The sequence below is a fragment of the Papio anubis genome, chromosome 17 (genome assembly GCF_008728515.1).
Source record: "Papio anubis isolate 15944 chromosome 17, Panubis1.0, whole genome shotgun sequence".
NCBI classification, from domain to species: Eukaryota; Metazoa; Chordata; class Mammalia; order Primates; family Cercopithecidae; genus Papio; species Papio anubis.
The window spans coordinates 10,888,733-10,903,596 of record NC_044992.1 but is presented as its reverse complement, the minus strand read 5'-3'; the positions used below and the strand labels follow the sequence as shown (position 1 = coordinate 10,903,596).

General features: G+C 42.1%; 1 protein-coding gene across 1 annotated transcript in view; it reads right to left on the bottom strand.

Moving 5' to 3' along the window:
- Positions 1-14,864, bottom strand: part of SHISA6 (shisa family member 6) — a 325,290-nt gene that overhangs the window by 178,908 nt on the left and 131,518 nt on the right. Inside the window, 1 exon segment of the mRNA XM_003912357.5 lies at positions 2,401-2,496. Within this exon segment, the coding sequence (XP_003912406.4) occupies positions 2,401-2,496 (96 nt within the window).

Here is a 14,864-nt window from a genome sequence, read left to right as displayed (position 1 = left end):
GGGAATGGGGAGAAAAAATACGGCACAAATAGTGAATGGGGAGAACAAACAATGCATGCACAGGAGGGGAAGGTGGTGCCACAGAACAAGTTAAGATGGGAGATAAGGAGCATCAGACACAGCATAGCCCCACAGGCATGGGCAGGGGACAGTCTCCTGGATGTCCCGAGCAGCAGTGACTGAAAGGACAGATGGGGACTGGGAATCACCTTTATGTGGCTATGATGGAGTCCAGTTCATTTGGAAGCAGCCTTAAATCTACAAATGGATAAATGCATGATCTGCCTCCCCTATGGCTTGGATCCTCTCTCTTTCCACTCTCGTCCTCTTTTATCCCGCTGTACTCAGACTGGCCTCCTTTCTACTTCCCCAATTCCCACCTCATTGGAGAGGCCTTCCCTGGCAAGAGCAGCTTCCTGCTACTGCACTCCCTGCTGCCTGCTTTAATTTTTCTCCTTGTACTTATTGTCAATAATTTATTTTGTCTGTTTCCCCCAGTGGAATGTGAGTTCTGTAAGGAACTCCGTAAACTCCATATCTTCTAAATATTGCTTAGCACATAGCAGGCCTCATTAAATATCTGTTGAAAGAATGCATGAACCGAAAGCCATCATATTTATTATATGTATAAAGAGTTCTGTTGGCTGAAGTGTTGGGTGTTTTGGGTTGGACCATCTATAAGGGTAAGGGGTAGGGGAAAGGGTGAGCAACCACGGCAGTGGAGAAACCTCCATAAGAGTTGCTGTATTCTGTTTGGAAATCCGTATTTCCACCTCTGCTCCGAGGTTTGTAGGCTTGTGGCAGCTGGCCTCCACATTGGCCCCCAACAATCCTCGGCTCCTGATATTCATGCCTCAGTGTAGTTCACACCCACTCAGAATAGGATATTGCAAAAATAATGGTGTGCAACCAATAGGATTGGTCATCAAAGACGCTGTGTCTTCTGTCTCTTTCTCTGATTACCCACCCTGAGGAAATCCAGGCACCATGCAGTGAAGACACTCAGCTACCCAGGGAGAGAATGTCACAGGGAGGAACTGAAGCTTCTTGCCAACATCCAACACCATGTGAGTGAAGCGTCTTGGAGGCAGATCCTCCAGCCCTAGTCAAGCCTTCAGAGAAGGCAGCCCTGCCTGACGTGGTGATGGCAACCTCATGAGACTCCAAGCCCAAAGCACTCAGGTTCCCAACCCACAGGAACCCTGTGAGATAAGAGATGTTTATTACTGTTTTAAAATGCTAAGTTTGAGAGTAAATTGTTTCACGGTGCTAGGTAATAATCACAAAGTGGATGATGTGGGGACCAGCAATCTCAGGTTTGAGTTGACTATGGCCCAGAATGTATCTTTTAGTGAGTAACTGTGAAGTGCATTTCCCACTCTGGAGATAGCTGGTCCCAGTTTGATTCTGCAACTCTTAGTAGCCACAAATGCCACCTGTATCCTCAATAAACTTTATTTAGACACAAATAGACACAACAGAAAATACATACACAGATACAGATTTTTTTTTCTCTATAGGATGAACAAACATCACATAAGGAATTTTAAAAGTAGGTGCATGGAACGTAAGAAAATATTGCACAGTTCCTTGTTTACTCACACAAGACACATATCTTAGGGGAAGACAGGGATACACCATCCCTACAACAGAATTCACATTTGATCTATAACAGCACACAGGTATTGGGACGGTAATCAAAGGAGTTAGGGATCCAGTGACTCTTGATGTGACAGAATGCTCACAACACTCGTAGGACCTTGTTTAAACAAAAGACAGAATTGAGGAGGAGTCCGTGCCCCCCGCACAGATGCTCTGCAAGCTGTCAGCTAGGTCGTAAAGCAGCTCAGCAGAAACTCTAGGTTAGCTTTCATCTTGAGGCTTGAAGGTTTGCATAACCTTCTACCTTTGTGTCCACATCCCACAGTGTTTACGGAGACACACTGAGGATGCTGAAACTCTCCACATGCACACCGGCTTAGATACCACAGTACAGAATGTTGACATCGGTTTATAAAATGCAGCTTTCAAAAGGAAAAGGAATAATAGCCAAGAGGCGAACACACACATTGCAAATGCTGCTACATCCACTGACAGTGTTTTCCACCACACTCCCGTGGTCCCCTCCCACAGGGAGCCGCCGGCATCTGCGTCCTGCTCCCCGCCATGGGTGGAGCGGGATGGGTGTCTCTTGGAAGTCTATCGCCCTCTAAAGTCACACCTGTGACCTCCTGGTAACTCCTGTCAGAAGCCACGCATGTCACCAGGACAAGCTGCCATGGAACCACCCCGCTTATTCCTGTCCCAGACAAGCCTCTGGCCTCCACACCATCTTCTCATTTCAGATGGGGGTTCCCTAGGCCACCTCTGTATTTTAGTAAAAAATGGTTTCCACTGTACCCTTGGTGTGTCCTCTTCCTAATGTGACAAATCCAGATGAGATGAAGTTATGGAGATCAGGTCCTCCACTTCGGTAAGCATCCTTCCCATAATGCCCTGCAAGAAGATGGGGCAGAATTACCTGGCGCATCCACGACACCAACATGGAAGACAAGTGCAGCTGCACCTCACTCAACAGTGACGGCATGCATACCAGCAGCTAAGTCAGAGGTGGAGGCAGTCAAGAATATATATACACATATATATAAAATATATATTATATATGAAAATTATATATATTGCTGAATATATATACATATACATATATAATTATATATACATATATGTGTATATATATTAGTGTATATATACACACATATATACTCAGGGGAAGACAGGGATACACATCCCTACAACAGAATTCACATCTGATCTATAACATATAATATAATATATATATATAAGTATATATATACATACACGTATATAAAACTGTGCAACAAAGAACAAAGTCCTGGGAACATTACATTGAACGTATAGGAGAGCAAAGGAGATACGTGGCTTGATTTTGGCATTTCTGGCTGAGCGCAAGGTGCACCAGAACCTTAGTCTATTTGTCCCAACGCTCTTTCCTTTATCTCACCTTCCCTCTGTCTCTTTCATCCATTATTCATTTGTTTTTTTTCTTCCTAATGTTTATGAATCACATCACAACCTGTGGGACTACAGCTTGTGACTTCAGAGAAATCCGACAGCAGCTGAGGCTGACAAATAGAATGGTGGTTACAAAATACTGAGAAAATATATATGTGCTTCGCTTCCTTGACTTTCTGCAGCAGACATTATCCCCTGCCCACCTAATGCAGATATCTATATCTACCTGTGGGTTTGAGGGGAGGCAAAGACGGAGGGCAGGTTAGGATTGTGGATAGAAATTCAAAGAGACGTAAGTTAATGTTCTACTTCTGACATTCAAAATGGGATTTTGCAGTATGCTTGAAATACAGGCATTGTAAAGAAAGAAAGGCCTCCCTGAATGCCCTCCTAAAGTATGTACATGTGAAAATGGAGAAAAACCATTTCTTTCATGTTACCACAAGAGTGTATTAAAAATCGTATGTATAGCTATAACAATGCACAGAACTACTTCAGATATAATGTGAAGTTTAAAAATGGACAGAAATGGTTCACTAAATAGAATCACAGTGCTGTAAAAATTCAAACCGGTGCATGCATGCGCATGCGCGCGCGCACACACACACACACACACACACACAAAGATAGAAAAAAAGCACACCAACAAAGACAAATGTCTTTGGATAGTAGGAACACGAGTGCTATTTCTTCTGTCTTTTCAGCTTTTCTATATTTTCCAAGTGTTTTTTTCTATATGAATATGTAATTTGTCTCATATAAATAGGTAAAATAAATGCCTAATGGAAAAAATTATAAAAATACAAAGACAATGCAAATCACGATTTTCCTAACAAGCCACTCTCTGGATCAGTAGATTGCAAACCTGGATGCGTGCTGGAATCGGGTGGAGGGACGAGGAGAAGGAGAGCATTAAGACAAATAGCTAATGCACATGGGGCTTAAAACCCAGACGATGGGTTGACAGGTGCAGCCAACCACCATGGCACATGTATACCTATGTAACAAACCTGCATGTTCTACACATGTATCCTGAAACTTAAAGTAAATTTTTTTTTTTTTTTTTAAATGCAGACCCTCAGACTCAACTCCAGAGATTCTGATTCAGTTGGCTGGGGTCCAGGCTTAGGCAGGTATATTTTTAAAACACTCTCTAGTGATTCTAATGTGCCACCAGAAATGAGAACCACTGCCTTAGTGTAAATGGAGGAGCAACCGAAGCTCAGTTTATTCAGGTGGCTTCAGTGAATACCTCTTAGGCACTCAGCTCTACCCACTATTTATATTCAGGGCTTCAGCTCTCTTCCTCCGAATAGTGGAGTCTAGCTCCACTTCCCTCCCTCTTACCCGAGATCTCAAACCTGAGCATGCATCCGCATAGCCAGCAGAGCTTAAAACAGGTGCCGGGTCCCACTCCCAGAGTTTCTGATTCAGAAGACCCAGGATAGGGCTCAAGAGTCTGCCCTTCTATCAAAGTCCCCTGGCGATGCGAATGCCACTGTTTTGGGAACCACATTCTGAGAAGTGGTGTCTTCGCGCATCAGGAACAGGAGAATTTTGCCACTGTTTCCCTCACACCCTCCCTTCTGGAATAAGTTACCTCCTTCTTCAGGGCACACAGCTTTCCAGGAGGAGCATTCTTGCTATAAAATACTGTCGCCACAACCGTTACTTTTGTAGAATAGAATTATTAGGCTGGGTGCGGTGGTTCATGCCTATAACCCCAGCACTTTGGGAGGCCGAGGCGGGTGGATCACAAGGTCAGGCTTTCGAGACCAGCCTGACCAACATGGTGAAACCTGGTCTCTACAAAAATACAAAAAATTCCAAAATAAAATACAAAAATTAGCCAGGTGTGGTGGCGTGCATCTGTAATCCCAGCTACTTAGGAGGCTGAGGCAGGAGAACCGCTTGAAACCAGGAGGCGGAGGTTGCAGTGAGCCGTGATGGCGCCACTGTACTCCAGCCTGGGCAACAGAGTGAGGCTTCGACTCAGAAAAAAGAAAAAAAAGAACAGAATTATTAGAACTGAACTAAGGCTTCTGCCCATCTCCTAGGCCATGTGACAGCTCCAGAAACTGAACTCCACTATCTGGAGAAATGCATCTTCATCAGGGGGAGAAGAAGGGGGAGGTCAAAGGTGTGTGGAAGGGTTTGTTACCAGCCCTGGGGAGAGCTGGGACCCTTTTGTAACTCCATCACTTCCTCCCCACCCTACCCACTAACAGAAGAGTAAGAAAAAGAAGAAACGACTCAGAACCCTCATAAATTTGGCCCGCATTAATTCAGAACCTGTGATAAATCCTGTAGAATTTGGACTGATTTTTGTGCTTCTTATAAATAACATCTTTGATAAGCAAATCGATACTGAGGAAGATGGAACATACAACTACGCCTGTGTCACTTACAGATCACTCTTATCTGTCAGCTGGAATAAGGTCCCTCAGGGCTATGCCTTGCTCTGGGGCTCAAGAGGTGATGCTCATTAGAAAGGCACTGAAGTTTCTGGATCACCAACTATGCACCAGGCAGAGAAACAGAGCCTCTGCAAACATGGCTTTTTTTCTTTTGACATAATAATAGCTAACATTGTATATAGCATTTTGTAGTTTACAAAGATCTTTCACCTACACACGTTACTTAAAATTGTAGTCAATGCTGTGCAGTAAGTTGTTTATTATTATTATTCTCCTGTTTTCTTGATGGAAAAATAGAGGCCCTTGCATCCAAGTCTTCTGACTCCAAATCTCATGCTCAATCCAGTGTGCACACCTAGCTTCATTTACTCCTTTCAAGAACCTTGTGAAAAATGGTCACTTTCCCAAGTTCGTGTAGCTAAGTGGTGGTAGATTCTGGTTTCCAACCAGGTCTAGCTGCCTTCAAAGTCCACCATCTTTCTACACTCTCATACTGACCACCTCACCACTGTGGCCTGAACAAATCACCTGTGGCCCTTCTCTAGGACAGTGATCAAGGCACAGTAGAAATGTTAGGTCTGGAGAATTCCACTCGGTGACAGGTTCATAGAAGCTGAAGCTCAGAAGTACTGAGGTTTCCAGTCGGGGGAAAAAGAAAAGATGCTGGGGCATAATGAGGCAGCACCAAGAACATTTGAAAGGAAGAAAGAATTCTTTGGTCAAATCTGTTTGGAAAATGTTGAGTTTAATGAAAAGCTACATAAAAACCAAGTCTAGGGACTTCTCACAAGGCAGTGATCACTGAACTGTCTACGGAGCCTTTATGTGTTTCAAAGCCATCCTTTGGGACACTTTTTGGGAAAGCTGCTCATGAGGCTGAGGTAGAAAAAGCACAATGACAGTTTCAGCTTGCGTTTGAGCTGTGGTTCTCAAAGTTACGTGTGCACCACACTCTCCTGGATGGCATAGATCGCTGGGTCCCGGCTCCAGAATCCCAGATTTAGTAGGTCAGAGGAGAGGCCTGACAATTTCCATTCCTAACAAGTTCCCAGATGATGCTGATAATGCTCTTAGGTCCAAGGACAACCCTTCATGAACCACTATGTTTGGACCAGTGACAGGTCAGTCTTCCGCCGGACCCAGGGTCAAGGTCTAGAATGATGCATTCTCTGAAGCCTCCAAAGTTTAATATGAACAAAGGCAGCATGAAGGGAAGAAGGGCTGGTTAAAAGTGAAGCCCCGGGCTGCGCGCGGTGGCTCACATCTGTAATCCCAGCACTTTGGGAGGTCGAGGCAGGTGGATCATGAGGTCAGTAGATTGAGAGCATCCTGGCTAACATGGTGAAACCCCATCTTTACTAAAAATGCAAAAACTGAGCCAAGTGTGGTGGCATGCGCCTGTAGTCCCAGCTACTCGACAGAGTGAGACTTCATCTCAAGAAAAAAAAAAAAAAAGAAATAAAAAAGTGAAGCCCCCAGGCAGGCAAACAGAAGAGAGGGGAGTCAGTGCCTCTTCTTTTCCTTGGTGATGCATAAAGTCAAAGGGTTGATGATAGGAACTCATGATTATACGAGTAGGTATCATAGGATTTGTTAGCTGTAACACAAAGAACCTCCCCCTTCTCTGTCCTGCCGTCTCTGCCCATCTGCCGCTTATCAGGGTAAGAGGACAAAAGAGGGCAAACTGTGACCAAATTGCAATTCAAGAGAAACAACCATGTATATCCAGCAGAGCTCCGAACAGAAGTAAGCCAAAGTTCGGTGAAGCATGAGCACTTCCATTCACAGGACGGGCAGACACACAGTCCACAGCCAGCGACAAAGGTGGTTTCAGGTTTCAGAGGATGCCTTCCACCACGTGCTGAACTGAATGGTGCCAACTGGCATCCTGGTGATGTCTATACCTCTAGTTCTGCCACTGCCCCCTCACCTTTACCACTGACAACCCTCCCTAAAGCAACAAAGATTTCATTTTAGCTCAGTCACTGCCCAGGCTGCCTCGACCTCCCATCAGAACTCCATGCCTTTCCCAAATCTCAGCAGACTTCAGAAGTCCTAGAGACAGCACCAAAGGACAACTGTCCCCAGGCAGGATGCAGATTCAAGCTAAAGAGAGGACCGTGGTTGGGCTCCTGGAGTGTGTGATGCAGCTGACTCTGATAAGAAAGCAAGCGGAGGGCAAGTTTCTCTGTGAAAGAGATTTGCTGCAAGGAAAGGAGGGAAAAAAATGAGATAATATCCAAATGGCGATCTCTGTAAGACTTAACAGAATTTTGCATCTGTGAGATTAGGCCAACAGCCATGAGAGGGAAACAAACTGATCAGGACAGTTTGCCTGGGGTTGCAGATCTGGACTAGAGAACGGATACAGAAGGAAACTGATAAAGCAGAGTCCAATGAGAGAAAGGCACTGGGTACTCAGAGGGGAAAGACAAAGAGATAAAAACTGTGGGAGAAAAGACAGGGCACAGAGGACAACTTTAGGAGTCATATCTACTTAAAATAACACTCCCAGAGGAGAGACAGAAGGGAGAGTTCAGAAGCAATAATTAAAAGTTAATAGTTTTTCTTTTTTTCTGAACAGATGGAAGACTTTGGTCTTTAGATCAAAAGAAAGAATCAAGTACCAGACTACGCATTAAAAGGGACCAATATCTAGATACACCCTGGTGAAATGCCATTTTAAAAAATAAAGGAGAAAACTCAAGCCAGCATCATACGACACAAAACCTACAGAAAGTGCAGCAATGTTTTTAAGAATTTTGAGCCTTTCATTTTTGTAGAGGCAGGACAGTGTACTGGTGGAGGGACACCCTATCTGGAAATGATTGACAAGATTCAAACCTCTGTGTGTCTGTGTCCTCAAAAGCAAAAGGAAAACAATGATGATGCCCATTTCATAGGGTCTTTGAGAAGGTTAAATGAGTTAATATATACAATTCATATTATATATATTATATATAATATGAATGATATATGTTATATATTACATGAATACACAAAGCATTTAGAACAGTACTATTAGTATTAAGTACTACTATTACTGCTATTTAAGTACTAGCATTAAGTATTTAGTATTAAGTGCTAGTACTATTTAAGTACTAGTGGTATTATTTAAGATAAGAGCTTACTATTATTTTTGAATGAAGATGTTTTGATTCCATTCCTCTAACTAAAAATTCACTGAAAATAGGCCGGGCGCGGTGGCTCACACCTGTAGTCCTAGCACTTTTGGAGGCCGTGGCAGGTGGATCACGAGGTCAGGAGATCGAGGCCATCCTGGCTAACATGGTGAAACCCTGTCTCTACTAAAAATACAAAAAATTAGCCAGGCGTGGTGGCGGGTTCCTGTAGTCCCAGCCACTGGGGAGGCTGAGGCAGGAGAATGGTGTGAACCCGGGAGGCGGAGCTTGCAGTGAGCCGAGATTGCGCCACTGCACTCCAGCCTGGGCGACAGAGCAAGACTCCGTTTCCAAAAAAAAAAAAAAAAATTCACGGAAAATAATGAAAAGAAGGGAGAACAGCAAAACTTTCTTCAGAAAAAAGTCCAGACTTTTCACTAAATAGGGGAAAAATATACAAACATAAACATACATGCAAATATACACAAAAACACACACAGAAATCAAGTCAAGGACTACGAACTTAAATACAAAAAAAATCAAACATTAAAAATTGTCAGATAAGAATCAGAGGGAATATGTTAATGATCTCAGAGGAAGAATTTTTAAACAAGACTCAAAGTCAAAAACTAGAGAGAAAACAAAAAAAATTTAAACTGTGATACATCAAAAGCAATCATGAAACTACAAGTCAAAGACAAAAAATGTATATTTACATTACTTTCTAGAGCATGTAAATAACTTCACATTAATAAGAAAGTAAACAACCCAATAAAAAAAAAATAGGGAAAAGAAATGCATAGGCGACTCAAAGGAGAGAAAACCCGAAGGGCAAATACACAGAAAGTAGTGTTCAATCTCACAAGTAATCAGGGAAATTCAAATTAAAACCATAATGAAGTATCATTTCACACTCAATAGACTAGCAAAAATTAAAATGCCTGAGCCTACCGACATGAATAAGCAGAAACAAGAACTCATGTACCCTTCTGGTGGGGTATAAATCGGTTCAACTGCTTTGAAAAGAACTTTGGCAATGGCTAATAAAGTTCAATGTGGATATAGCAGGAAACTGGCCATTCTACCTCTAGGTATACACCCTAGATAAAACCTCACACGTGCATAAGGAGATAGGCACCAGCATGTTCACTGCAATACAGTTTGTAATAGAGACAAATTAGGGAAAAGAATCTACCTTCCCAGCCAGAGAAAAGTCATAAATAGCGGTGTACTCACACAATGTACTCCTATGCAGTACAAATGAAATGTAATGAAATTAAATGAACCAGAGCTCTAAATATCAGCATGGATGGTTCTCAGTCATAATGATGAATGCACAAAGCAAACAAAAAAAACAAGATGACATGACACAGAGAGAGTTTTAAAATATGCAACATAACACATTATATTGTTTAACGATGCGTGCATATGTAGTATTATACAGATACAAAGAAATGCATTGAAATGATAGAGATTTTAATATAACAGATAATTCTGTAGGTAAGAAGAAAAATGTAACAAAAAAAGTATAAAAAGTACTTCTCTGTTTCCTTTCTTTGCTGGGTAGCTGGAGACTAGATTGACAATTAAACAATTTTTTGTTTTATTTGTTTATAATCCAGATAAATGATGGATGGATAGATGGGTAGACAGATGGACAGACTGATTGGTGGCTTTTGGTTAAGTGGCTGTTACCTGAGGGTTTTATTCATTGCCAAACTATCCTTTAAGAATAAAGGCCACAGGCCGGGAGCAGTGGCTCACGCCCGTAGTCCCAGCACTTTGGGAGGCCGAGGCGGGTGGATCACGAGGTCAGGAGATCAAGACCATCCTGACTAACACGGTGAAACGCCATCTCTACTAAAATTACAAAAAACTAGCTGGGCGTGGTGGCGGGCACCTGTAGTCCCAGCTACTCGGGAGGCTGAGGCAGGAGAATGGCGTGAACCTGGGAGGCAGAGCTTGCAGTGAGCCAAGATCGTGCTACTGTACTCCAGCCTGGGTGACAGAGTGAGACTCCATCTAAAATAATAATAATAATAATAATAATAAATAAATAAATACATACATAATAAAAATTAAAAAAAAAAAAAAGAATAAAGGCCACAAAGAGTGTCCAGTTTTAAGAACTCAGGGACCAAAATACCCACAAGTCATCACTGAGGGGAGAATACAAAAAGTCTTGATGACAAAATCCACCACGAAAGAAATAAAACTCTAGAATTTCTAAAAACATGAATGTATTTATCTGTAATCTTCAAGCAGTACACAAATCCCAAATTCATTAAGAAAAGATTGGCAAACTAGATTACACATTTTTAAGCATTTAACGAGTTATCTTTATTGACAGAAATAAAGTTAAATGATACTGGAGTGGCCCCAGAAAATCGGGTGTGCAAACAGGGTAATAAAAGTACACTGTCGTCATGAAATAAAATCGAAAGTAGCTTGAGGGGTGGGGCAGCAATTCTCCATCTTCAGAGCCTGCTTGAAATGCATTACGTGCCCACAGAACAGGCACAGAGCTGGCCTCTGACAAGCCAAGAGGGAGCTTGAATGGTACTTCTGTACAACCGTGCACGGCTGAAACTCTCTACGGAAAAATATGCCACAGATAAAAGATAAAACACACACTATACCCCAGGGACATATTTTCAATACACGAGATAAAGTCATTTTCCCTTTGTTTACAAAAAACTCCATCATGTCAATAATAAAAAGACACACAGGTACAAACAAACAAATAATAACTAGAAAAAATACACTAAAAAATACACCAAAACTTAAAAAAAGAAAAAAAAAACCCAATAGGTAGTACCCCACTACACACAGAAAGAAAATGTTTTAAAAGGCCAATGGATATATAAAAATATGATTAACCTTAACTCCCAATTAAGAAATGCAAATCAAAACCACAATGAGATACCATCTCACACCAGTTAGAATGGGAATCATTAAAAAATCAGGAAACAACAGGTGCTGGAGAAGGTATGGAGACACAGGAACACTTTTACACCGTTGGTGGAACTGTAAACTAGTTCAACCATTGTGGAAAACAGTGTGGTGATTCCTCAAGGATCTAGAACTAGAAATACCATTTGACCCAGCCATCCCATTACTGGGTATACACCCAAAGGATTATAAATCATGCTGCTATAAAGACACATGCACACGTATGTTTATTGCAGCTCTAGTCACAATAGCAAAGACTTGAAATCAAGCCAAATGTCCATCAGTGACAGACTGGATTAAGAAAATGTGGCACATATACACCATGGAATACTATGCAGCCATAAAAAAGGATGAATTTGTGTCCTTTGTAAGGACATGGATGCAGCTGGAAACCATCATTCTCAGCAAACTATCGCCAAGAACAGAAAACCAAACACCACATGTTCTCACTCATAGGTGGGAATTGAACAATGAGATCACTTGGACACAGGAAGGGGAACATCACACACTGGAGCCTATTGTGGGGAGAGCGGAGGCGGGAGGGATAGCATTAGGAGATATACCTAATGTAAATGATGAGTTAATGGGTGCAGCACACCAACATGGCACATGTATACCTGCACGTTGTGCACATGTACCCTAGAACTTAAAGTATTAAAAAAAAAAAAAAAAAAAAAAAAACCGCCAAGGTTGTCAGGGAAAGCCTGAGAAGCAGTCACAGCCAAGAGAGACTTAAGGAAACTTGACAACTAAATGTAATGTGGTATTCCTGAATATCATTTTGGAACAGAAAAGGGATATTAGGTAAAAGCTAAGGAAATCTGAATAAACTACAGACTTTAGTTCATTAAAAAAAAAAAAAGAAAGAAAACACAAAGCAAAATATAAGATACCTTTTTAGAAAACCAATCTGTTTGGCAAAACCAAAGAATTTGATGATACCCAGTGCCAGGAGAATGGGTACCTCATTCCCGCTGGTGGGAGTAAAAATCAGTAGTGCCAATTTGAAGGGCATGCCTCTGACCTATTTTCCTGCTGCTAGAAATTTACCTTACATACATGTCCTCAAAATTTTCCATAATATCTCGACCAGGCTAGATGGTGCAGGATTGACTGCAAATAGTTTCTGCCAGTGAGGGACTTAATAAACTGGAATTCAACACACATGATGGAATACTACGCAGCTGCTAAAAAGAAGGAGGCAGAGCTGTATGTGCTGATGTGAGAAAGTTTCCAAGATACAGAAAGTTGAAAAAACAACAATAAAAAGCAAGACCCAGAGCAACGCTTAGGTATGACTTCTTTTATATAAATAACAATAAAAAGAATACATACAAAGAAAATATCTGTAGGTCCATTCCAGGTCCGATGATTTACACAAACAATAATTTTTTTCGGGAAATAATCATGAACACAATCTATTAAAACTTTCTTTCCTTTGAGGAGAAGGATGAGGCTGATGAGAGGGAGGCATTTGCCTTTGATTTGTATTATTTTCTTTAATGCTTGAATATTCTAAGCACGTGTTATTTTAATTTTTGTAATATTTAGAGTTTATCTGGGATTATAAAGTGAGCTCATGCACCATTTTTTTGTTGTTTTTCTCTTCGTACTTTTTAATTTGAAAACAACAACAACAAAAAACCTAATAACATTATTTTATAAAAAGAAGTACAAGGGCCAGGAAGTGAGAGGGGCCACTTTTCCATGTGTAAATGACAAGGCATTTATCAAACACAGATACTAATATCTAACCTCACAGGAGGGCGGTGAGGATTAATTGAGATTCTGTGTATAAAGTGCTTCTTCTAATACTCTGCAGAAATAAGCCCTCAATAAATGGGAGCTGCTCTTTGCATGAAGACCACAGTTTTCCTCTTTCCCATGTACCTCCCTGGGGTCCTCTTACCCTGCATGTGCCTCAGGCTGACCTCAGGCCAGAAACAGTCAAGGGAAAAGGGAGCTAGAGAGAACCCGGGGTTTGCTCTCTGGCCTGAGGGCTCCTTCCAATTCCCAAGAACACACAACCCTGATTATACAATGAGAAGGGGGCTGGGAGCCAGAAGACCTGTGTTCCTCTCTGCAGTAACTTTTTGCTGAACTAATAAAGCAGCTTCTGAGCTCGCTCTTACCGAGGTAAACTGGGGCAGGCCAGGTCTAACTGGAGATTGCACTGACAATAACTAGTGCAAAAATCTCCAGAGAGCAGCAACTGGGGATGTGTTATTTCATGTGACAGTTCTCGTGCTTGCTCACACAAGCTCATGAAGACTGTGTCCTCCAGAGTCTGTGCAGAGTTAGGAAAGCTGTTGGCAAATACTCTGGGTACCCCAAATACTCTGGGCACCCCAAAGATCTCCTCTCTGATTGTCTTCCCTCTGCTTACACGGGTGCTGGGGGAAACAAAGCGGACCATCGCCAAGTGCCTAGCCCACCTGGTGAATGCAAGGTGTCCACAGATGGGAAGGCTCAGGATAAATCATCCCAGCTTGTCAGAGCCATTCAGGGACCACCTTGCCCAACACTCTCACTGGACTAAAGAAGTATAAACCCAAAGAGGGTGAGTAGTGGCATTCTCAGGTCACAAAGGAAGATAGTCTTGGAAACAGAAACCCACACTCTTGACTTCCAAGATGGTGCTTTCATCCTATCATCTGCCCTAAGAGAAAGCAGAAGATCTCATCGGATACGGAAGCATGAGGAGCACAGGCAAGATGGCGTGGGGACTAAGAACCTAGAATGCAGCTTGATAGCCATCCAGTGAGTGGGTGAATCCTCCTGAAAGCAGTTCATAGACAAACCTCTTTCAATTCAAATAAATGTCCCCCAAATCATCGTTTTGTTGGTTTGGATTTTGTTTTTAAACTGGTGCTTTGTTTTGAAACTCAAAGAAACGAACAAAAACATAAATATGTGATCCATGGACATCTCCAGCTGAGGCCAAGAGCAAAGAAGGGGAGGGTCAAGGGCAAACTGCAGGTCAACTCACCCACTGCAATGGAGGAGCTCCACTATGGGGTCTCCTGTATATTATATAGGCTTTCAGGTAAGATATTTTTATCTTAAAAAAGTTACATGGCTTAAAAATACAGTGTTTGAAAACCATACCTCTCATGTATCCTAACTATTTACCACAGGGATGAGGGAGAGGAGTGCTTGGTGGTCGTGATCTTCAGAGGTTTTAGGGACCTGCCATCGAGATAAAGTCAGAGAATGTCACAACAGAAGCAGTCTTCAAGGTCACCTTTTCTCACCCCTCTATTTGCTGATGAGGAAACTGGAGCCAGGGAGGGATAGCTAACAGTCCAAGGTCTTGGAAGTGTTGACTGTTAAGTGGGGA